Source organism: Oryx dammah, unplaced genomic scaffold (assembly GCF_014754425.2).
Source record: "Oryx dammah isolate SB20612 unplaced genomic scaffold, SCBI_Odam_1.1 HiC_scaffold_2, whole genome shotgun sequence".
Lineage (NCBI taxonomy): Eukaryota > Metazoa > Chordata > Mammalia > Artiodactyla > Bovidae > Oryx > Oryx dammah.
Window position 1 is genome coordinate 4,982,055 of NW_024070186.1, and position 24,981 is coordinate 5,007,035.

General features: G+C 53.9%; 1 protein-coding gene across 2 annotated transcripts in view; it reads left to right on the forward strand.

The window, feature by feature from the left end:
* The window catches only part of COLQ (collagen like tail subunit of asymmetric acetylcholinesterase), a 65,819-nt gene extending 42,093 nt beyond the window's left edge, over nt 1-23,726 (forward strand). For both annotated transcript variants that reach the window (XM_040263727.1, XM_040263739.1), the window contains exons 10-17: nt 722-757; nt 3,935-4,015; nt 8,475-8,580; nt 16,591-16,730; nt 17,707-17,826; nt 18,123-18,243; nt 19,971-20,073; nt 22,351-23,726. In XM_040263727.1, coding sequence (XP_040119661.1) covers nt 722-757; nt 3,935-4,015; nt 8,475-8,580; nt 16,591-16,730; nt 17,707-17,826; nt 18,123-18,243; nt 19,971-20,073; nt 22,351-22,420 — 777 coding nt within the window. In that variant the 3' untranslated portion in view covers nt 22,421-23,726. The remainder of the gene's footprint in view (nt 1-721; nt 758-3,934; nt 4,016-8,474; nt 8,581-16,590; nt 16,731-17,706; nt 17,827-18,122; nt 18,244-19,970; nt 20,074-22,350) is intronic.
* The last annotated feature ends 1,255 nt before the right edge of the window (nt 23,727-24,981 follow it).

A 24,981-nucleotide genomic window follows, 5' to 3' on the forward strand; every position in this document is an offset into this window, starting at 1 on the left:
GGCTGCTTACTAACTGAATGACTGACTGGCTGGCTGACTAACTGGCTTCTGACTGACTGACTGGCTGGCTGCTTACTTACTGAATGCTTGACTGACTGACTGGCTGGCTGACTGACTGAATGACTGACTGGCTGGCTGACTCACTGGCTGCTTACTGACTGAATGACTGACTGACTGGCTGCTGACTGACTGAATGACTGATTGACTGGCTGGCTGGCTGAGTGAATGAATGGCAGACTGGCTGAAAGAATGAAGGAATGGCAGACTGGATGACTGGCTAGCTGACTGGCTGAATGAATGAATTCTTGTCTGATTGATTGAATGGCTGACTGACTGGCTGACTGGCTGAATGACTGAGTGACTGGATGCCTGACTAGCTGGATGACTGACTGGTTGGTTGGCTGACTGCTGCGGCCTTATCTTGAAAATGGCTGACCGAGTTCTTCCTTGGCCTTTTCAAGCATCATTTCAGAAGTGAAGTCGCTCAGTCGTGTCCGACTCTTTGCGACCCCATGGACCGTAGCCTACCAGGCTCCTCCGTCCGTGGGATTCTCCAGGCAAGAGTACGGGAGTGGGTTGCCATTTCCTTCTCCAGGAGATCTTCCGGATCCAGGGATCGAACCCGGGTCTCCCGCATTGCGGGCAGACGCTTTACCCTCTGAGCCACCAGGGAAGCCATCATTTCAGAAGCAGTCATTATGTTTTGTTTTTCTCTTCACAGGGTTTCCCAGGATTTCCTGGAATGTTGGGGCAGAAAGTAAGTACTCAGAAGTAGTAAAAATAGCCTTCAGTAACAAGTTAGATCCTCCAAGCACAGCAAAAAGAGGTCCACCTTTCTTCCATCAGGCCCAATAAGTGAGTTTCTTTGTGGAAAGTTCCTGTTTGAAAGGGGAGCAAATTGCCAAACGTATTGGTGAGACCTCCCTCCGACTCAGAGGAGGAAGGGACTCCCTACCTGAGAAGAGAGATGGCTTCTCTGTGTCTCCTGTCTGTCAGGGGCCTATCAGACGGTTCAAAAGCAGAAAGCTTTGGGCCCCAGGACTCAGACTGGAGCTGCAGCGGCCAGGGGCCCTGATGAGGGTTCAAGGCCACTTCTGATGGCACCCAGCTCAGCACTCCTTCAGAAGGGGACAGGCACTGCCAGAGGAATGCAGAGTTGTTTTAGCAGGAGACAGCGAACATGTTTTTTATTTGACAGTTAAATGTAATATTTATTTAAGTCCTTAGTAGGATTTCATGGATATCTTGCTAGGACAAGGCTTAATAAAAAGGAGTTTGTTTGGTTGACTTAAAGAAAAAGTATTCATTGAATAACAGAGTGGTGTCAGAAATATTAAAAACTGTGAAAGTGGCAACTGACTGACAGCTTTTTTTTAACTTATATTTAAGGTTAGGGTCTGGGGAAAAGAACTCAGGTGTGAAGGTGAGGGGAGTGTCAGACAATAAAGAGAAAGGGTGCTTAAACGACCACTTAGGACAATCACCATTGCAATGGTGGGTCCTTGGCATGTTGTTAAGGCATTAACATTGGAAACTTATTTTTGCCTAAGCCTCAGGGCATGATATTCTTCCAACAGGCAAGTGGGATGCTTTCTTAGAATTCTAAATTGTTTTCAAGTTCAGCTTAAAATTTTATTTTCCATGTTTGAAAGAACAAATTATATCTTTCTCCCACTGGTAGATTGTATTTAAATTATTTCAGTCATCTGAAATTATTATCATTTATCACTGCCCAAAGCTGTCAAAAGCTCTGTTTCTGCTACCTACATAGAGTGTTGGGTTGAAAAGAGATTAATTATATAAGCAAATGAAAGGGAATGTTACAGAGAAAAACAATTTTATTTTAAAATACTTAGTCTAGGTTTTCATTCTGTGTATCAGAGAGCAATACACTGCTGTAAAATTAAATATGACAGCATCTCTGCTTTCTGTTCCATTTGCTAGACTTTCCATAGAGAGTTCTCCCTCCCTCCCATGCAGCCTGTTTAAGACAGAGGTAATGTGATGACCATAATTAGGTCTTCAGAGAGAAATTAAATCAAGATATTACTGGCTGCTTCCAACTGGTGAGGAGAAGGACCACACTTCCTTCAGACAATCTTTTCCAAAAAATTATGCTATTTATGCTACTGTTTTCTCCCAGACAAGCAAGGCATCTCTCAGCCTCCTCTAAACAGCCAAAGAAAATTGTGCAAACATCTCCATAGTCGCAGAGAATCCACCCTATCCAAGCAGGCTGAAGAGCATGACGGATGGGAAAGAAATCATAGGTTTAAGGACAGTTCTTGGTGAAGCAGGATGTTGGTAGCTTGACAGATTCATTACACTGGCTGAACCAGCAGGTAATTTCAGAGCTCTATGCTTGATCCTCACTGTGAACTGGTGTTCCCTGGAATTTTCCATTGTGTTGTACCTCCTCTGGCGTCCCTGGGAGAAGTTGTCTGGGTGTTTACCATCGTCTAAGTGGTTAGGGAAGCTCTTCTCAGGCACTGGCTGCTGCCGAGCAGAAATTTTCATGGCTGCTGGTGCGAAACTTAGTTTGTGTGGTACCTTCTGGGGTGTGCAGAGTTTCCTGGGGGTAAGAAGGCTGCCCTGTGGGTTCATGAGCCAAAGAAGCCACAGGTGGGCCTGGAATCCTAGAAGAACACAGGGAAGGATGGGGATGGCCTGAGATGCAGAGACCAGTTTTACAAAAGGCTGACCCTAAACTCTCGAATTCTGCAGTTGGTGCATTTGCTTTTTAATTGGGAATATGGCTTACATTCAGGAGAAGGGAACAGCTACCCACTCCACTGTTCTTGCCTGGAGAACTATGGACAGGGGAGCCTGGTGGGCTACAGTCCATGGGGTCACACAGAATTGGACATGACTGATGCGACTTGGCACACACACATGGCTTAGGTTGCTTTCCATGCCGTTTATAATAATTGTATTAAGAATCTGAACACGTGTCTGGAACATCTGTCCCACAAAGTGTTTCTCTCCGAATCAAATGGAAGTGAGGTGGAATGCCAACCAGATTTTTGCTGAAGAATAGGAATGTATATTGGGAAACGCAATGGCTCAGTTCAGTTCAGTTCAGTTCAGTCGCTCAGTCGTGTCCAACTCTGCGACCCCATGGACGGCAGCACGCCAGGCCTCCCTGTCCATCACCGACTACCAGACTGTACCCAGACTCGTGTCCATTGAGTCGGTGATGCCATCCAACCATCTCATCCTCTGTCGTCCCCTTCTCTTCTCGCCTTCAATCTTTCCCGGCATCAGGGTCTTTTCCAATGAGTCAGTTTTTAGCATCAGGTGGCCAAAGTATTGGCGTGGGATTAGGGTTAGGGTTAGGGGCTACCCATCCCAGTATTCTTGGCTGGAGAATCCCATGTAGAGAGGAGCCTGGTGGGCTACAGTCCATGTGGTCACACAGAGTCGGCCATGACTGAGCGACTAAGCACATATAGCACGGGGATGCAGCTAACGTGGCCGAAGCTTCCCAAAGATGACAGCCGTCAGAACTGTGTCCGATTACTCAAAAACCCCAGATATTTGAATTTATGCTAAAAACACAACATAAAGTTTCAACTAAGAAAGAGCATTTTCCCCGACCGTGTCCCAGGCACAGACACAGGGGACTCAAACGCAGGTACCTCCCACTCTGGCTGCTTGGGGGCCAGGTACTTGGGAACCAAACGGTGTGCTGCCCAGCCTCCGAGTCTCTCAGATGATACCCCCACCTGGGTAACCTGCTCCTTCCCTTCCTCTTCCTCGAAGAACCTCTTTCCCTCTCACACGACCCTATCCCCTATCGCTCCCCCAACCTCCTGAAGCAGCCTGCCTAGAATAGAGTGACGGAGGAGATGGCCCGTGCAGGGGGCGGATTGACCTGGAGCTCTGCCAGAGCCTCGAGCCCCACCCCTCTCTTGCTTCTCTTTCTTCTTTCCAGGGAGAAATGGGGCCGAAGGGCGAGCCTGGGCTTGCCGGCCACCGGGGGCCCACAGGCAGACCAGGGAAACGAGGCAAGCAGGTATGGATCCCAGGGCTAACCGGATCTGGGGTGGGGGGTGGGGGGCAGAGTGCGTTAGGGACTTTCTGGGCACACAGTCTGGTCTCCAGCACCCTCTGGGCTGGGGGGCAGGGCACCTGGGCTCCCTAGGTGAGCTGAGTTTGAGGGGGATGGGGTGGAATGCTCAAAATTAGCTGTGTCCAGTGCTGAAGCTAGGAGTGGGTCTCCAGTTCACAAGAACAGGTCTGTCTCCACCAAGACCACTGACCCCACAAAAACCTGCTTTTTGCCTCAGTGTCCCAGACACAGATGGACTTCTGAAACCAGCCCAGATATTTCTGGCTGTTCAAGGGCCTTCTAGGTCTCAACAGCAGGGCATTTCTCCTCCCTCAGGACCCCCATTTGTAAATGACCCTCTTTATGGCCACTATCCAGGGCTTAGGGAACGTTTTCCTTCCCCTGGTCAGCATGCTCTTGGGTCAAAACCATGTGATGGTGAGCCGTCCCCAGGGCCTCGGAAAACCTCACCCCTTTGAATGAGACACGTGTCCCTTACTCTTTTGGCTCCACTCTGTTGGCTTTTTACCTCCTTTCCCATTATACATGTAATATATGAGCATCGTGGAAAACGGAAAGTTCAGAAAACTAGGAAGGAGGTCATCTAAGCACCTAACGTCCAGGCATAACCCTGTTACCACATTGGTAGTCTTCCTTCCTGTGGAATCTCTAGCCATTTTTCCTTTTATGACCAATATACATTTATATTTATCCTAAATTTTAATTAAAAATCACAACATATGCATTTTCACTTGTTACTTCATTCTTTAAGTATTTTAAAACATATCTTTTAAAATCTCTGCATCAAATTTTAGTAAATGAGGGATTGCTCGGACAAGAGAAGCCTAACCAGATTATGGATAATGCTGAGGAGTGAACACGCGGGGGCACGTTCCCATTCTTTCCTTAGGCTAGATCCGTGGTTCTCAGACTCTAGCTTACATTGGAATTGCCTGGGGGCTGATTCAATACAGATGCCCTCCCCCGGGTGCAGCGGTAGTCTTCCACGTGTGTCTCTCCTCCTCCCCACCAAGCCCTTACCTCCCAAAGACTCTGATATACAACCGAGGCTTCAGGGTGAGTTGTTGCTTCCAAAGGTCCACATGAGTCTCCTGTGCACCAGAACTCAGAACCACAGTCTTTTCAAAGTAACCTTAGGAATGACAGAGAGTCTGACCTGATGAATCAGCTTCCACGATGACTTTTGTTTGTTTTGGTTGCGCTGGGTCTTTGTGGCTGTGTGCAGGCTCTCTCCAGCTGTGGTGAGAGCTGTCTGTTACAGTGTGTGCGGGCTTCTCGTGGCAGTGGTTTATCCTATTGCAGAGCTTTAGGCATGCAGGCTTCAGTAGTTTTGGTGCACGGGCTCAGAAGCTGTGGCACATGGGCTTGCTTGTCTGGCGGCATAGGGGATCTTCCTGGACCAGACATCACACTTGTGCCCCCCTGAGTACCTCCGAGCCACCAGGGAAGCCCATCCATGGTGCCTCTTGAAGTCACACGGTTCCAGGTCAATTTCTAAAGCTTTACCATGGGTAGCATGGCCGTGGCTTTGCCATGAGGCCACAGATAACAGTTTCCTAAAATCTAGGCTCAGAAAAAGAAAGACAAGGGAAAAATCCTTTTTAAAAAGAAAGCATTTTCTCCCCTATGGCCGTGTTCCATCCAGAATGTGCTATGCTTGGGATTTGAGAAGCCGCTTGGCTTCCGTCATCTGCGTCTTTCCTTGGATAGTGTTTGTCTGGTCCTGGTCAGAGCAGAAGCCAAGAAGTCTATTTCTTGACCCTGTTGAGAATGATTGTGTTGGAGCCATCTTAAAGACGATACCAGAACCACATCTGGGAGCTCAGTTAGGAATATGGACTCATCTTCCTTCAAGACTTTATAGACACCTGAGTGCCACTTCGACCCCAGCCTGCCTGGTTGGCCTTGGGGGATGGATGTGATGGTTTCTTTTTGTCATGAATTATTTGCCTAATAGAGTCTTATACACAGGGTGTTTGTTGAGCCATGGTGCTGAGTCTCTGGAGGTTAAACAACCCAGATCCCGGAATCAGAAATCCAGAAGTGGCTCCAGGTGTATGAAATTCAGATCCAAAAGGACTGAAGAGCCCACCAAGCCAATTCTCTTGCATGTAGTCACCCGGAAACCGGGGGCCAGGGAAGCGGCATGACCACCCGGGACCCCCCAGCCAAGCCAGCTCCCCAACAGGGACAGGAGCTGGCGACCTGAGACCAGTCTCTCCATGCCGCAGCTTCCCCTCAGCCTCCTGCTTCCAGGCTGACCTTGGGCAGGCCCAGGAAAACCACATGAGTGTATCACACACGGCTTCCGTCCCAGAGACACGGCGGCCTCCTGGATGGGAACCCCCAGACTTTGTGCACCAACGGAACGAGGAGCGTTTTCCTGGAAAGCACTGCTCAGTGTGTCCTGCTCACAGAGGCGAGGCTGATCCAAGCAGATGACCGATAAGGAGAATATTCTGTTACCGCTGAGGTCAGGACAAGGAGCGCTTCCGGCTTCTTCGAGCTGGGTCACTTCCTGTGCTCAGAGCCAGCCGATGTGGCTGTTAGATAAATGAGCCTTCGCTGCGGCTATATTAAGACGGTGTGACCTCCTGTGTCATCTGCAAGGGGAACCCCCCTTAGTGGCCTCGCAGACTGCTAAGGCTCGGGCAAGGCTTAAGACTCCCTCCCTTAGGATGGAGTTGGAGACAAACTCTGACCTCGCCATCCCACATGAAGGATTTGAGAACTCCATGCACACTGCCAAGAGAGCCCCCAGGGCCACATGGGCAAGGTGGCAGGTCACATGTCACATGGTGGTTGAAAGGCGTGCTCGGCTGGCCTGCCCCCCAGGCTTGGAAAGATTTACATTTCAGCAGGTGGGCAAGGCAGCCCCGGCACACCTGTGTGAAGGGGACCCGTCCAAAGCTGTCCGGCTCCAGTCAGCGTTGTGGTCGGGGCCCAGGCAGGGACAGTCAGCCAATGGCTCGGGGGCAGCTCTGCAGGTGTGCCAGCCTTGGTTTCTGGGGTCTTTCCTAAGGGAACCCCCTGGGGAGATGTGTGCTCTTAACCTTCCAAGAGCAGACAGCAAAGAGTGCATCCCACGTGGAAAGATACAGGTACACGTCTCTTTATGAATCAGGACTTTTCTCACTGTGGGGCAAAGACGAAACCAAGCCAGCTGCTATGATAATCAGCTTGGCCCATGAAGCCCTTGGTTCTGTGCAAACCACGTTTTCACCTCTGAGATCTTTGCCAGCCTCGTGACAAGCCTATGCAGGTGTATATTGCCTGGCCGCCTTTCACAGATGAGAAAACTGGGGCACAGAGCAATGCCTGAGTTACCCAGGGTCTCATGGACCAGATGACAAGCCAGATTTCCTGACCTAGAGCCAAAAAGCCACATCCACTCTGTGTTCAGCTTCTCCTCCTCCCCCACTTGATCTGGGGAAGGGAGGTGAGCAAGACAGATTCCAGCCTGCGGGGAGCTTCTGTCTCCTGAAGGGACATGGATGAAATGACCACAGACCAACTGTAGCTCTGGTCAGGGGTGAAGGCCGTGAAGGCAGAGGGCCTGTGCCGGGGAGAACTGACTGGGCCAGGAGAGGTCAGGGAAGCCTCAATGGTGTTTTCGCTGGGAGTGGAAGGATGGGAGGGTGTTATCTAGGCAGAAGGGAGGGGAGAGCAGTTTGGGGGAGAGAGAAGAGTCTTGAGAAGCCAAATAAAAGGCGTGTGCTCTTGAAGACCAGCAATGTCAAAAGGCTGGGATGAGCCTAGAAAGTCCAGCCGTGCATGGCTCTGGAGGCTGAAGGAAGGGGCTGTGTCTTTATCCTGAAAGCACAAGGGACCACAGGGTGGGAAGAGCTCTTGTGATAAAACAGAAATGGTCTGATGAGTGGCGGAAGGAGCACCTGCCAGAGAGGGGGTGGGCTGGATCGTCCCCATCTGCAGTCACACGCCACGTGTGATGCCTGTAGAAAGCAGACTTAGGGTCCAGGGGGAGATGGATGGGAGAGGGCCAGATTAACACACCCACACTGTTATACATAAACCAGATAAGCAGCAAGGATGTAGTGTACAGCGCAGGGACCTCTACTCAATATTCTATGATGGCCTATAATGGAATATAATCTTTTTTTAAAAAACCATTAAATCACTATGATATACCACGGAAACGAACACAATATGGTAAATCAACTAGACCCCAATATAAAAAAATTGGGTATCTATAAACTTGCACCCAACACTGTCTCAAATGTTGCCTGCCCTGAGCTTTTTATGAGCTTGGTGACCTCCAGGAGTGCATTCCTCCTCCAGCACTTGCTCCAAAGTACAAGCTGGTTGCCAATGGAGAGCTGACTGGGGAAGAAAGTCTGCAATGCCCTGCTCTTATAACGGGCTCTGCCTTTTTCTCCATCAGGGGCAGAAAGGAGATAGCGGCGTGACAGGCCCCCCGGGGAAACCTGGGCCTTCTGGTCCACCTGGCCGTCCAGGTCTCCCAGGCCCCCCAGGTCCCCCCTCCGCAGGTAAGAACTTCACTGCTTCACCTGGTCCACAGTGTCGCCCTCTGTCTAGCCTCCCACAGGGGGTCCAGCAGAGGCCGGACTTGAAATGCCTGCGGCAATTCAATACACTTCTAATTTATCCACCATTTGGCTTATTCGAGTTTTACACAAGGGAGATAAACACTATTATGGTTTTGACTTAGCATTTTGGAGAACAAATAGAGGAGAGAAAAAGAAAAAAAAAATCACATTGGTGATGTCATTTATACATGAAGTGAAAAATAACCAGCTAGTACTTCAACAGCGAACACCTCTTTATAGAACATCTCATGGATCCAAGCAATTCAGAGGAAAGATGACATGGCAAATTTTCCTATCTTACGCAGCATTATGACAGAGTCCTTACAGATTTTCAATGAATATGGAAAGAAATTATTACAAAGAAATGAAAGTCTCCCTTGAAGAGGCCATAGGTACACTGCTGCCCTGTTTTACTTTGTTTGATTTGAGGAGCTAAGCCTTTTATTTGATTTGTACACAACACATCCTCTCTATTAACATAGCATCTCTAGGTGCTGTGTTTATGTAGATGAAAACTGTTTACTGACCATGCAAGATCCATTGTTTTCAGTTATGCAAAAGGAACCACAAATTTTATTCTAATTCTTAAGAAAATGAAGGTATTTAAAAATTCCAAAGTGCGCTATTCCCCACTGTGTTTATGGGAAAATATTTACAACCACACCATGGGATGGTCAAGAAATGTCATTCTGTTAGATCCTTGAAACCAAATGAAAACTGGCCCTGAGACGGCAACCAGCTAGGATGCTGGGAAAAGTCAGTCTTGCATGTTAATGGGTTTCTCTCCACTGCTTCAGCTGTCACAGAGCAGTGGGGCAGAGATCCTGGGGGGTTAGGGTGAAAGGATATCACTGCAGGTCCTTCCGGCCCTTGACTGGCCCCATTCACCTCTGAAACCAGTTGCCCGAGGCCACGTGGTCAGAGGGGTGACCACTATCTTCATACCAGGCATGGGTGTCAGACTATCCCCAAACCTGGGAATCCTGGTTTTCAAAGGTCAGTTTTCCCAGGAGCACCCCACAGCCATTCCTCCTGAGATTAGGGGTCTCCTTATTTCTGGGCTTTGGGGTCCCTGTCCTCCCATGTCTGGGGTGATTTCTCCTCTTCTACCTCCAGCCCCTTCCTCCTCTTGGTCCTCATACAACGCTGCCCTCTTTTGAGAGCAGAACACAAACGTCTTCTAATATGACCTGTTTCTCACCAAGGGCAAGAAAGCACAGTCTTGCCACCCCCCTGAAATCGGGAAGGAGAAAATAACGGAAGGTCAAGTATCAGTCACTACAACATCCTGCGGCACCCATTTCTGTCTGTTAGGGCATCTGGCCAAGCAGCAGCTTGGACCGTGTCCCTGCCCAGACTGTCTCCCTGAGACGACTGGATGATCCGGATGGAAGTTCTTCCCGTCAGTCCTCTCCCTCCTCGGTTCTGACACCCTCCTTGGTTCTGAGGCAGGATGCTTCCCTCGAGCCCACGACCCTGGGCTGCCAACCCCAGAGACTGACAGCATGGTCTGAAGCCCAGGTTTTGCCTTTGGAAGGGATGCTTTTGGCCCCTGGGGTATTTCAGTTCGGTTCAGTTCAGTTCAGTCACTCAGTCCAGCCCAGCGTACTCTGCATATAAGTTAAATAAGCAGGATGACGATATATAGCCTTGTCGTACTCCTTTCCTTCTTTGGAACCAGTCTGTTGTTCCATGTCCGGTTCTATCTGTTGCTTCCTGACCTGCATACAGATTTCTCAAGAGGCAGGTCAGGTGGTCTGGTATTCCCATCTTTTTTCAGAATTTTCCAGAGTTTGTTGTGGTCTACACAGTCAAAGGCTTTGGCATGGTCAATGAAGCAAAAATAGATGTTTTTCTGGAACTCTCTTGCTTTTTTGATGATCCAGCGGATGTTGGCAATTTGATCTCTGATTCCTCTGCCTTTTCTAAATCCAGCTTGAACATCAGGAGGTTCACTGTTCACGTATTGCTGAAGCCTGGCTTGGAGAATTTTGAGCATTACTTTATTAGCATGTAAGATGAGTGCAATTGTGTGGTAGTTTGAGCATTCTTTGGCATTGCCTTTCTTTGGGACTGGAATAGTCCTGTGGCCACTGCTGAGTTTTCCAAATTTGCTGGCATATTGAGTGCAGCACTTTCACAGCATCATCTTTCAGGATTTGAAATAGCTCAACAGGAATTCCATCACCTCCACTAGCTTCGTTCATAGTGATACTTTCTAAGGCCCACTTGCCTTCACATTCCAGGATGTCTGGCTCTAGGTGAGTGATCAGACCATTGTGGTTATCTCGGTCATGAAGATCTTTTTTGTATAGTTCTTCTGTGTATTCTTGCTACCTCTTCTTCCCGGGGTATTTCAGTTCAGTTCAGTCGCTCAGTCGTGTCCGACTCTTTGCAACCCCATGAATTGCAGCACGCCAGGCCTCCCTGTCCATCACCAACTCCCAGAGTTCACTCAGATTCACATTCATTGAGTCAGTGATACCATCCAGCCATCTCATCCTCTGTCGTCCCCTTCTCCTCCTGCCCCCAATCCCTCCCAGCATCAGAGTCTTTCCCAATGAGTCAACTCTTCTCATGAGGTGGCCAAAGTATTGGAGTTTCAGCTTTAGCATCATTCCTTCCAAAGAAATCCCAGGGCTGATCTCCTTCAGAATGGACTGGTTGGATCTCCTTGCAGTCCAAGGGACTCTCAAGAGTCTTCTCCAACACCACAGTTTAAAAGCATCAATTCTTCGGCACTCAGCCTTCTTCACAGTCCAACTCTCACATCCACACATGACCACTGGAAAAATCATAGCCTTGACTAGACGGACCTTAGTCGGCAAAGTAATGTCTCTGCTTTTGAATGTGCTATCTAGGTTGGTCATAACTTTTCTTCCAAGGAGTAAGCGTCTTTTAATTTCATGGCTGCAGTCACCATCTGCAGTGATTTTGGAGCCCCAAAAAATAAAGTCTGACACTGTTTCCACTGTTTCCCCATCTCTTTCCCATGAAGTGATGGGACCAGATGTCATGATCTTCGTTTTCTGAATGTTGAGTTTTAAGCCAACTTTTTCATTCTCCTCTTTCACTTTCATCCAGAGGCTTTTTAGCTCCTCTTCACTTTCTGCCATAAGGGTGGTGTCATCTGCATATCTGAGGTTATTGATATTTCTCCCTGCAATCTTGATTCCAGCTTGTGTTTCTTCCAGTCCGGTGTTTCTCATGATGTACTCTGCATAGAAGTTAAATAAGCAGGGTGACAATATACAGCCTTGACGTACTCCTTTTCCTATTTGGAACCAGTCTGTTGTTCCATGTACAGTTCTAACTGTTGCTTCCTGACCTGCATACAGATTTCTCAAGAGGCAAGTCAGGTGGTCTGGTATTCCCATCTCTCTCAGAATTTTCCACAGTTTATTGTGATCCACTCAGCCAAAGGCTTTGGTATAGTCAATAAAACAGAAATAGATGTTTTTCTGGAACTCTCTTGCTTTTTCCATGATCCAGTGGATGTTGGCAATTTGATCTCTGGTTCCTCTGCCTTTTCTAAAACCAGCTTGAACATCAGGGAGTTCACGGTTCATGTATTGCTGAAGCCTGGCTTGGAGAATTTTGAGCATTACTTTACTAGCGTGTGAGATGAGTGCAATTGTGCAGTAGTTTGACCATTCTTTGGCATTGCCTTTCTTTGGGATTGGAATGAAAACTGACCTTTTCCAGTCCTGTGGCCACTGCTGAGTTTTCCAAATGTGCTGGCATATTGAGTGCAGCACTTTCACAGCATCATCTTTCAGGATTTGAAACAGGTCACTGGAATTCCATCACCTCCACTAGCTTTGTTCGTAGTGATGCTTTCTAAGGCCCACTTGACTTCACATTCCAGGATGTCTGGCTCCTGGGGTATTTAAGAGCTTACAAAACTAAGGAATCGCCAGGGGGCCTGTGGTTGGGTGGCATCCTCCGCAAATGGAGACCTCAGTGGTCTCACGGTGTATCTGACTTGAATCCCGTTTCCCCGTCAGGCCTGGGGTTGGCGGGGGAGAAGGGCAGGGCTTGGAGACCCTCAGCCGCTGCCTTGGCGGCCGGATTGTCAGCCCCTGGCGGACAGCAGCCCCTCCCTGTCGCAGGGCCAGTGTAGCCCTGTACTCTCTCCTTGGCTCTCCAGCACCTTCTCTGTCAGCCCGCCATGGCGTTGCCCCATTCGCTGCCCCCTGCCCTACACCATCCTCTGTCCTCTGGAGGACGCTGCTCCTGGTTGAGCGGGAGCATATTCCTGCAGGCCTGTGGGCGCACCTGGCCTGAAGCAGCGTTCCTGTCAGCCCCCGGTCCGCCCCACCACCTCCTCCCCTCCCTCCAAGCTCTCTCTGCTGCACCCTCCCTGGACCCTGACGGGCCGTCTCCTTCCCTTGGGCCGCGGTCCCCCGCTGTGACTGCACCGGCCCCGCACTGGTGACTGCTTCCTGCACGTGTGTCTCCTTGTCAAGGCAGGGTCCTGGCTGAGTCAGAGTGGCATCCCCATCTGCACCCGCCTGTCGGCGCTTACACACCTGGGCCCCTTTAGCTGTCAGGCTGGCCCCCTGGATCATTGCACAGCAGCCAAGCAGGAGGCAGGCAGGCTGTTTGACTGATGTCCCTCCCCTGTGCCTTCCTTTGAGTCACGTTCCCTCTGTGGAACCTCCCAGAGCGAGAGGACTGAAGAAAATGGGGCAAGAATCCTGCTCTTTGGAAACGCGTCTTTTGGGGGTTGGGGGGTGGGGGCTGGGGACAGTAGGAGAGGGGGCCTTTAGAAGACACCTTCCCTGTGCACGGGACCAGTTGGGTCATCATCAGGAGTTGGGACAGGCCTCCAAACTGATTTCTGAGACTACCTTTGAGAGCCTGATAAAGTTCCACTCTCGGGAAAAAAACATGTGTCTACCTACACCCAGAGCTCCAGACGCCTTGTCCCGAATTCATCTTGGGATATTCTCACGCTCTGAGGGCCCCAGGTTAACCTCCCCTGGTCTGATCCCACCCTCCCTTTGTAGATGAGAACTTCAAGCCTCAGAGATCCCCCAAAGTCACCGAGCGGACTGGTGGCCACTCCTGGTCTGAAAGTCCGCCTGTGACCCCCGGTCCCGAGACCCTCCTGCACAGCTGTGCAGCCTCTGCAGGGACAGAGCGGGATGGGGGTGATGGGACGGCCCGGGACTCCTCTGCCTTCTCCAGATTCCCCTCTGGGACTTGCTCGCACCACAGCAGCAGCCAGTAGGGATGGGAGGCCCCTTAGGCAGAGAGGCAGAGCTGGTCCTCTGGATGCCAGGAGACGAAGAGGCTGCTTGCTAAACAAGTTCCAAGAGGCTGAGGCTGGGGAGTTCAGGCGGCTGTGCCCTTCGGGGCAGCCTGGCAAGAATCGGGCATATGTAATGGATGCCCTTGGACAGCTGGGAGGAAGTGGCGGGGAGGGGGCAGGAAGCAGGCTCCCCGCCACATCCTGTTGACCTGTCTCGAGGCCACCTCTGTTGGTGGTGCCCAGTGCCAAGGGGGCAGGATGGTGCTGGGGAGCGGGAGGAGGCGGGAGCTTGTCACGACCCAAGGTAACCAAGAAAGAGGGGCTGGGGGCCGGAGGAGGGAACAGCAGCAAAAGGCCTTGAAGATGTAATTTGCAATAACCAAATTACAGATTTGGCGGAGTCCTTCCTGCCCCAGACAGGGCATAAGTGAATCAGCGTGGTACCTGGGAATTGCCAGCTTCCTGCACGCATCAGTAATTCTTGGACATGTGTCTCCTAGTGTTAAGTGGACATGAATTCAAATCTCACCCTGGATTGATGGGACAGACTCCATGGTTCTGGAGGAAAAGCTGGGATGGCACAGGCAGCTGGAAGGTGGCCCCCATGACGCTCTCCCATCCTTGGTTACAGGGCACTCCCATCTCAGCTGGCCCAGGTGCAAACTCCCCAGAACACTCCTGAGCTTGTGGAGTCTCTCTCCGAACATGAGACCGGCATTCCTCCCGGACTGTGTCTGTATTTCTTGTTAGGACGAATGACCATAACTTGGTGTAAGATGCTGGCGGGCCTCCTTTCACTGAAGGCTGACAGCATTCCGACCTGTCCACCGGCTCAGGAAGTCTCAGGGTGTGGGCGGCCCCACGGGGCCCTCCTCCTGCCGCTGCAGCTGCCTATGCGGGGTTCTGACCCCGACCTCTCCCCCCGGGGTCATGTTCTCTGCACCCTCATGGGATCTGCAGACTGTGTCCCCAGTTGCTGACTGCCCTGGGCACAGCTGTCCAACCTGAAACCAACGGCTGGCTCATCTCCAAGCCCCTGCTTAACTTCCCAGAAGGAGGGGTATCTACTCATTTCTGTGTTCAGTGCCCATCTTTTCCTGTTGGATGGCCCTGGCTCTGGCATTTTTCCACCAACTAGAGTGGGACCTAGTTTCCAAAGAGCTTAGTTCGTCTGGGTTCGCTCATCCGAATCATCAAACGTGCACTGTGTCCCCTGCTGGGTGCCACGCCCCGGTGAGTGAAAACAGGCATCCGCCTGCCCTCGTGGAGGTGAGCGTCCCCTCCTCCAGGAGACGCAGCTGGCCTGATGATCTCACGGGGAATAGAATCACAGAGACATGTGTCAGTAAGACAGAGCGTGGGGAACCACAGAACTGTCCTCAGTGTGAGCAGGACAGAGCAGGAGGGTTCAGGAAGGCTTTCCTGAACCCGGGTCAGGAGAGAGCAAGGAGGTGCCTGGTGAAGCGGGGATGGAGGCTGGAGAGGAGGACAGTCTGTAGGAGGTTTGTGCGAAGACCATTTCCCAAGCCCGGCGGCACGTTGAAAGGCGCAGCTGCCTGAGTTCCCTTCTCAGCAGTCCTGATGGAATTAGCCTGGAGTGTGGTCTGGGCATCAGGGCCTTTACAAGTCAAGGTGAGAATTACCAGCCCTGGCAGGTCTCCCACCTTGGAGAGAGTGAATTTTCCCATCGTATCTTTTTTCAGACACTCTTCTCAGAATCAGGGAAGAAAAAAATAGGCTGAGCATTTTCAAACATCCCATTTTCTTCTAGAAGAAATCAAGGAAACCAACATTCAGAGTTTGCTTTGTAAAGTCCCTATATATAATAACAAAATAAAATGAATTAAAAAAAATGAAAGTTATCAGCCAGTAACATGCTCATCAGTAAGAAGTTCTTAGGCGGTGCTAGTGGCAAAGAACCCACCAGTCAGTGCAGGAGACATAAGAGACGCAGGTTCCATCCGTGCGTGGAGAAAGTTCCCTGGAGGAGGACATGGAAACCCACTTCAGTAATCTTGCCTGGAGAATCTCATGGACAGAGGAGCCTGGGGGGCTACAGTCCAAAGGGTCGCAAAGAGTTGGACACGACTGAAGAAACGTAGCACACAAACATAAAGGAAGATTGTTTTCCTCCTACAGCAAAGAAGTCCAGGGGCAGACAGTGGCTGGCTTTGGTTCAGTCTCTAGGTGTCACTCTCAGGGCCCAGGTCCCACAGGGCCCTTGCTTTCCCTGTATGCTGGCTTATTTTACTTCAGGGTTGCAGCATAGCTGCTGCAGCACCAGCCATCATGTCTGTCTTCCAGGCAAGAAGGAGGAAGCTATGTCCCCATCCAGCCCTGCTTCTCCCTTGGCAGGAGAGACTTTCCCAGAAGCCCACCCTTCTCCCACCAGAAACCTGGCATTGGCCGTCACTGAGGCACATGGTCACCTCCAGGGGCAAGGGGGTCTGGGGAGAAGAATGTCCAGTCTCTGAACTGTAGAGAGAGGGAAGGGAGGAGCAGGGTTGGCAAAGGTGCTGCCGCACTCAGCGTGTTTAGGGGACCCACAGCTTGGACCAAAGTGCCTCTCTGTCTCCTCTAGACCTCTCTGAAACACTGGACATCAGGCTTCTTTCTGTCGTGAAACTTGCTGACGCCTCCCTGGGCTGTTTTCTTTTCCTTTGCTCTGGTAACAGCGGTTTGTTGCTTTCTAGGACAACTTGTAATGGGACCCAAGGGGGAAAGAGGATTTCCTGGGCCCCCAGGAAGATGTCTTTGTGGACCCCCCATGAATGTGAATAACCCTTCCTACGGGGAGTCTGTGTACGGGCCCAGCTCCCCACGAGTTCCTGTGGTAAGGCTCTTCTGGAAGGAACCTGGGGGTGCTCACCCCTCAGGACATGATTGATGACCCCCTGGGGTTTGTAAAAACCTTTTAGCAAAATTTATCTCCCCGTTACACTGGGCACAAACTTGTTATAGGAAACTGGAAAATAAGGGGGAAACCCAAAGAAGAAAACCAAGATAATGTTGTGGGTCCACTGTGGAGCATTTTCTGTGTCTTTTTTGTTTGGCCGTGCCATTTGGCTTGTGGGATTTTAGTTCCCTGACCAGGGATTGAACCTGGGCTCTGACGGTGAAAGCACTGAATGCTAACCACTAAACTGTCTTTTTTAAAGAAAAACGCTATGGAACATTGCAAGTACACAGAAAAGCAGAACAGATAGCTTAGGGAACCCCCACGTCCTCTTTACCCAAGTTCAACAATGATCAAGTCCCAGCTCATCTCTGTTCTTCTTTACACTTGATATATGACAGCCCACCCTCCTTTGGATTACTTTGAAGTAAACTCTGGACATAAATTCATCATTCGAATGGATAATAATCCATGCACCACGTGACTGTGCTATGATTTATTTAACCAGAGCCCTATTTTCAGAAACAGATCAAGTGCTCCAAGCTTTTCCCTCATATGATAGCATTGTCATAAGTGTCTTTGAGTGTAAGAATTTTAAGAATCATTTCCAGATGTTGAAATACTTGATTAGATGACATCACCTTTTTATTGAAGTCTTTGTAACACTTTGAAGATTTAAAAATCTTAAACCTTGGTGGATATTTTTATTCCAAACTCAAACATTCTGAACAGGGTTGGGAGGATGTGGGAATCGTTAGCCCTCACTTCAGGAGGGACGCAATAGTGCAAATGCCAACCCTCTTCCCACTGACCACCAGCCCCCCACAGGGCTTGTTTTTCCTCCTCTGGCTCTTTAAGCCCTGCTCCTTGGGGAAGTGTTTTCCGGGACCCTCACCAGTGTGTTCTCTGGCAGATCTTTGTGGTCAACAACCAGGAGGAACTGGAGAGGCTGAACACCCAGAACGCCATCGCCTTCCGCAGAGACCAGAGGTCGCTGTACTTCAAGGACAGCTTTGGCTGGCTCCCTGTCCAGGTAGCTCCACAGAGGGACGCCTCTCCGAAGGAAGGGGAGGCCGGGCGCAGAGCTTTCGGTGGAGGGTTGAGTGACCCCCTCACCCAGCCTCAGAGCTCTCTGGGCCCAGGGCCCCCGCCTGCAGCCTCCGCTCTGAGTCCAGGCTCCAGACGGGGCTCCCCGCGGCCCAGCCTCCCCGCCGAGTGCAGAGTTCTGGCCCTGGGACAGGAGCCCTCACCGCCCTGTGCCCACCCAGAGCCTCTGGCCCCGGCTGCCTGGCACACTGTCCCTGGTAACTGCGCTGTTTCTCTGGCCAGCTGACACCTGTCCACCCCCGGGACTACCCTGGAGACCACCGTGGCTCCTGTGGAGACGGGGTCCTGCAGTCAGGGGAGGAGTGTGACGACGGGAACACAGACACAGGCGACGACTGCATCCGTGAGTGGGGCCCGGCCCTGGGGGAACCAGCATGCACCACCGCAGGGCTGGCATCAGGCCAGGCCCTGGACACCAGCCACGCTGGTTTTGGATGGTTCTAGAGCCAGCAATGGCAACCCACTCCAGTACTCTTGCCTGGCAAATCACATGGACGGAGGAGCCTGGTAGGTAGGCTACAGTTCATGGGGTCGCTAAGAGTCAGACACGACTGAGCGACTTCATTTTCACTTTTCACTTTCATGCATTGGAGAAGGAAGTGGCAACCCACTCCGGTGTTCTTGCCTGGAGAATCCCAGGGATAGAGAAGCTTGGTGGGCTGCCGTCTATGGGGTCGCACAGAGTTGGACACGACTGAAGCGACTTAGCAGCAGCAGCGCTAGGGTGCTAGAGGGGATGACCGTCCTCGCTCAGGCCAGACGTGAACCCTCCCAACCGTTCAAGGATGGTGATGGGACTGCTGTCAAGGGTTTGGACCCCAGAGAAGCCCCAGAGCCCTCCCTTTTATCCTGAATCCTACTTCTTGGCAAAACCCACATTCTCGCCCAGAGAGAAAGGTGGTGCAAGAGGTCTGAGAGGCAGATGGGAGAAGCTGAGACTCTGAATCGGGCTCCCTCTCAGCAGACGGAGTCCTCGGAGCTGAGCGCTAGGGGACTGGGTGCCGAGCAGCCCTCAGGCTCACGGATGTGACCGGGACAGGCAGGCGGCCTAGCACCGGAGCATCCCTGTTCCCTCTTTTAAAAGTCAAGGGAGGAAAGCAGGAGGTGAGGTGGAAAGCATGAGCTTCAGAGTCCAGGCAGAGTTCGGAGGCGGCTCTGAAAGCCACCGAGTCACCCCGTCTCAGAGGGGTGGCTACGCAGTGAGTGGGGTGACCGAGGACTTCCCTGAAAACTAGGTGCGACCGGCATGGACGGCTGAAGCTTTGAGATCCCGTGAGCTGATGTCACGGGGATGGTCTGGGTGCCGTTGGGGCCGGACGCCCCTTCCCTGCACGGCTTCTCGGGCCCTGCGGTGAGGAGCTGGGCTCCGGTTCGGCGCCGGGAATGTGCAGGTGCCCGGCGTGGGTGCCGCACCAGCCAAGAGCTCGGCGGGAGGAGCGGGGCACGTAGGGCCTGTGGGTAAAGCGGCTGCTTCTCCCGGGAAGCTGCTCTTCCCCTGACGGTTCCAGGCCGCGATTCCTAGGAGGCCGGCTCTGCCCGCAGGCCCCTGGGCGCTCGTGGAGGTGACACGGCAGGAAGGGCCGCCTAAGGGTCTCTAGCCCTATTGGCTCAGACACCCCTGTAAAGACGAGGGTTCATACTCCCGGCGCCTCCCCTCGGGCGAGAACAGAGCTGGCGGAAGACGCAGTCTGGCTTCCAGGGGGACGCAGGGTCGCCTGGAGGCTCCCTGCAGACAGACGAGAGCCGCTCCCCTCTCCACCCCTACCGCAAGGCCATCACTGAGCCCGGGGCCCGCGGTCTCCCAACCCTTGCCGTGCGGGAACCGGCAGTGGTCCCGCGACGGGGAACAGCGTCCACGCCCCAGGCTGGGACAAGGACACGAGGCTGGGGTGGGCTCTCGGCTGATGGCCGGCGGGCCTGGAGCGGGGCCAGCAGCCCCGTTCCGTGGGGCTGGGGTCTGGACCCTTGTGGAAGGCCGCGTGCGAGAGGAGGGCCCTTGCGGCCACGTGGTCCTGCCGGGCCGTCCTCTCCCCGGCCCCTCAGGGCTGTGTCCCCCTTGTGTCCCCGCAGGCTGCCACCGGGCCTACTGCGGAGACGGCCACCGGCACCGGGGCGTGGAGGACTGTGACGGCGCTGACTTCGGCCACCTGACCTGCGAGACCTATCTCCCCGGGTAGGGACCACTTCTTGGGCTTGACTGCTCCCAGGCTCCCCAGTTTCCTTCACAAATACGTTCCTGAGCAGCTCTGTGGACACTGCGGAATGGTGACGCCACCCTGGCTCACGTCACACACAGTCCCGGCTCACGACACACCCAGCCCCGGCTCACAACACACGCAGCCCCAGCTCACGTTCAGTTCAGTTCAGTCGCTCAGTCGTGTCTGACTCTTTGTGACCCCATGAATCGCAGCACGCCAGGCCTCCCTGTCCATCACCAACTCCCGCAGTTCACTCGGACTCACGTCCATTGAGTCGGTGATGCCATCCAGCCATCTCATCCTCTGTCATCCCCTTCTCCTCCTGCCCCTAATCCCTCCCACCATCAGAGTCTTTTCCAATGAGTCAACTCTTCGCATGAGGTGGCCAAAGTACTGGAGCTTCAGCTTTAGCATCATTCCTTCCAAAGAACACCCAAGGCTGATCTCCTTTAGGATGGACTGGTTGGATCTCCTTGCAGTCCAAGGGACTCTCAAGAGTCTTCTCCAACACCACAGTTCAAAAGCATCAATTCTTTGGCGCTTAGCTTTCTTCACAGTCCAACTCTCACATCCATACATGACCACCATAGCCTTGACTAGACGGACCTTTGTTGGCAAAGTAATAGCTCTGCTTTTTAATATGCTAACCCCAGCTCGTGTTATGCAGCCCCAGCTCACGTCACACAGCCCCGGCTCCCGACACACGTAGCCCTGGCTCACATCGTGCTGCCCCGGCTCACATCACGGGGCTGTGTCAGCGCAGCCGCGTGACCCCGCCCTACCTGGAGTCGGGGGGCCACCACCTCTAAGCCCCCTGTGGCTCGGGCTCAGCAGCTCTGTCCCCCCTTCTCCTGGGACTGGCCTGGTCTCCCGAGAAGCGGGCCCGCCCTTGGAGCGGGGCCCAGGGCGGCGGGCAGGCATCTGTACCCTGAACGCTCCGGAACTGCCCGGCGGGCCTGCAGGCACCACAGAGGCCCCACCAGCATTAGTACTTCACTTTGCTGACCTCGGCTCCTCCAAGAGAACCCCAGGAACGCAGTGTTCCTGCCGGCACCCCAGCAATTATTTCTGAGGCCCCCTCGGTGGGCGTCCGTGTGGGTCAGGATAAGCATGCCGGTGCCCTGGCCTCCACGAGGACATCTCCCGCACCCAGGGAGGCCTCTGCCCCGTGAGGGGGGTCTCCTGAGTTCTGTTCAAGCAGAATGGCGCCCCCCACCCCAGACCGCACCAGACCAGGGCTGCGGGGCTTCTGGGAGAGCTGGGGAGGCCGCTGCTCCCCCAGGCCCTGGCCTGCGTCTCTCATGGCCCCAGAGTGGACAGCTGGGCCCTCAGGGATCCACCTCTCCAGCCCTTCTTTCCTCCAGCTGTCCTCCTCTGTGGGATTGGACCCAAGCCCTGGGGAGAACTGGGGGACAGACCCCAGGCCCGCCCCTCTCCTCCAAGGAGAAGGGTCTCCTGATGCCTACCCCCAAATGCACAGCAACAAATCCAACTGGGGGGAAGAGCTCAGACTTGTTGTCACCCCTATTCCAAGCACCGCAGGCTGGGCCAAGACCCCGCCGCCTCTGCGTGCGTCCGCATGCACCGCCCTTCTCTAAAGTAGGGAGGCTCCTGCCAGGCCCCGCCAGAGAGCTGGCGAAGGGTCTGAACTGGCTGAAGGCCTGTGGAGCCCACTGGGCGTGGGTAATCAGACCTGGGGTACAGAGTGGCATGGAACCCAGGACTTACCCTGGCTCCCTGCCCTTACTCTCTTAATCACAAGAAGCCTTGGGGCATGCTTGCGAAAGTAGGTGTGAGGTAAGACAGAAACTCAGAATTAGCACTGGGGCTTGTGTAGGCGTAGGCCGTGCTCTGCAACTTGGTAGCTGTAGTCTTTAAATAGCTGCACAGGTAAGCTGTTTAAATAAAGTTAAGAATCCAGTTCTTCAGTCCCACTAACTTTGTTTCAAGATCTGTGGCCAGTGGTTGCCAAACTAGACAGCTCAGAAATAGTGCGGAGCCGTCTAAGGACAGAGCTGGAGGAGGGGGCGGTTGTCTCCAAGAGGCTGCGTCCAGGGCAAGGCTACCCACCAAGCCCATGCCCCTAAACCCCTCGGCTGTGCTCAAGGGAGAAAGCCCCGGAAGCCTGAACCCGGCTGCCCCAGGCCCTTAGGCAGCTGGCAGGGGGAGCAGCCGTTTGCCGAGGTTGCAGCGGAGTCCCAGGACGTGGCTGCGTCCTGGGCTCCAGCCCACTGCCCCGTGTCCTCCCCCAGGTCGTACGGAGACCTGCGCTGCACCCCGTACTGCTTCATCGACTCCACGCCCTGCCGCTACTTCACCTGAGGGCCCCCCAGGAGGAGGCGGCGCCCTGCAGCGCCGCCCGCAGCTTTTCCGCTCTCGGCAGACTGACCTCGCCCCGTCCTGGTCCAGTGTCCACCGCCTTCGTGCCACAGAAACAAGGACAAACTCTCGCTGCTAAGACAAGCTTGTAACGCAGGCCGACTGGAGGAACCGAGGACCCCCGCGCCCTGTCTTCACCCCCAAGCCCCCGGCCTCCACCCGCGCCCAGCGCGACCTTGCGGCGAGACGAATATACATGTCCGCAGGGCGCTTTGCCTTCCCGACGTCGCAGACTTGGCTCCGCACTGTTAAGGCGCACACGGACTGTTTGCTCCCGTCCGCCGGGGGCGTCCGGGGGGCAGCCTCTCCGCCCCTCTGATCTCTGGAAACGCGGGCATCTCCCCAGCCGCTGGCGGGGGGCTCCCCGGGCCTGGGAACCACCGGGTAGGGAGACGGGTTCTCTGGAGGTGGCCCCAGATCTTGGCCCGCTGAGAGATTCCCCCCACCCCGCCCCTGAGCTGGCCACAGCCTCAAGCGGAGGCGGTCCCCTAGGCAAGCGCCCCAAATGTGAATAAGTACTGGGACGGCGGCCCACCCCGCGCTCTGCAGCCGCGCGGACGGGCGCAGAGCATCCGCCTTCTTCTCGACATTTCCAGAAGGGTCTGCTCTCAGGGCTTCCAGCCCGGGCGCCGTCCTGACCTCCCCTGGCTCTGCGCGCGCGGCCTCCGTCCTGTGAACGTCCCAGCGTCCATCTCCCTTCAGGACGTGCGCCAGCAGCCGCGCCGTCGGGCTTTCCCGTCCGGGCCGCGCCGGCGTCTGTCCAGGGCGCCACTCCGGGAGTCCTGGGACCTCCCTCCCGATCTGCGTGGCGCGTGGCTTTTTCCTCGTGTGCGCGCGCCTGAGCCCCGTTTCTACAGGATCGCTAGTCCCGTGCGTCCCTGAGCTGCCTTCCACCGTCTTATCCCCTGAGTGGGGCTTAGCTGTTGTTGGGAGACACGTCTTCCCCACTGCAACCTCATGGACCTGTTTGCTCCCAGATGGACGGACCTTCCCGCCCGTGTGTACAGACTGTTCAGCGTGCCCCTGTCCTGGGCGCTTGGCAGTTGTGCTGCTGGCCTGTCGTGGGCGGGGTGGGCCCGGGGGTGCTGTCCCCAGAGGTGGACGCGTTGGTCAGTCTGGGTCCTTCCGCCTCTATTGCAAGTCCTGGGCTGATTGATATTCCACGGCCCACGTCTGTCCCATGTGAAGCCACCGCCTTCATCCCAGCATCTCCGGATGGGAAATGAAATAAAAGGCCGTGTACTTCCCAGCTGTGGCTCTCTCTTCCCTGGGGTTTCGGCTGCTGTCCTAGGACTCCTGGATGGGATGAGGGCTCTGAAATCAAGTCTGTTTCCCAGACTCCACAGAGGGTTCTAGAACGGGAAGGAGTCCTGGTCCCCCAGGGACAACTAATGTCCAAGGAAGGAAACTCATGTCCCAGGTCACCAAGCCCAACCGAGCCCAGTTTGCTCAGCCAGCCCTGCCCCAACCTTGTTCTGCCATCTCCTGTAGGAAATAATGCAGCTCCAATACTGCCCTTGGAGCTGGCCAGGAGGGGCCACGCCCTGGGTCCCAGTGCTTGGGGGGCATGGTTCTGGCTTTCCTCTGGCTGTGAGCCTCCCCACAAGGCTGCAGGTACCAGGACACCCGGCTCCCCACCTGAGTGGTCCTGAGCCTGTTTGCAGGGCCGCGTGGCCCTCTCTGCACGCCTGTCCTGAGTGTGGCTCGCACACACCTGTCAGCGTGAGGGGGGTGGTGGCCGGGGACAGGCTGTCTGCAGGGGTCATTGATGGAGCTTGGGCACGCAGGCTAGGCCTCCACGTGCGCACACATCCTGGTGTGAGGCGGGCTGGGGCAGGGCTGGGGACTGCTCTCCCTGTGCGGCTGTGGGAGACTGTGAGGAATCTAAGAGGTCCGGGTCTTTATGAAGTTGTACTGTCAGGTAAGCAGAGCCTACTTAATGCATAAGTTTGTCAGCCTGATTCTCATGTAGGTACTTCTGTTGTGTGGGAGTCCCCATCTACGCTCTGGTCCCGGGACCCCACAGCATGAGAGGGGGCCCTGCCTCCAGCTCTGATATTTCTAGGGAGAGTTCTGAAAGGCTCCAGAGAGGATTCAAGGTCACAGGTGTTAGGACCATCCGTAGAGTCGTTCTACCCCTTCAGGGTTCTGAAATGGGAAGATGAAAGCTCGGGGAAGGTGGGCCCTGGGCCCCCATGAATGCCAGCTCCGCGGTGTTAGGGGACAGCTTCCCCAGGGGTGGGGGCCCCCGGCCATCACAAGGAACACCTCCCGGGGTCGTCTGCTGGTCATGCAAGGAGCTGAGCTGGGCCAGAGGGGCCAGGAGGGTGCTGAGCTGCGAGACGCCCATGCCTGGTTCACACCTGGTCCATCACTTCCCACAGCCTTGGTTTCCTCCCCCGAGAGATGCGAGACAGAGGCTGACTTTCCCTCCACCTCCAACTGCTGATTTCTGCTGGTGGAAACTGCCCTCGGGCTGTGACTGGGCCAGTCCTCGGATGGGT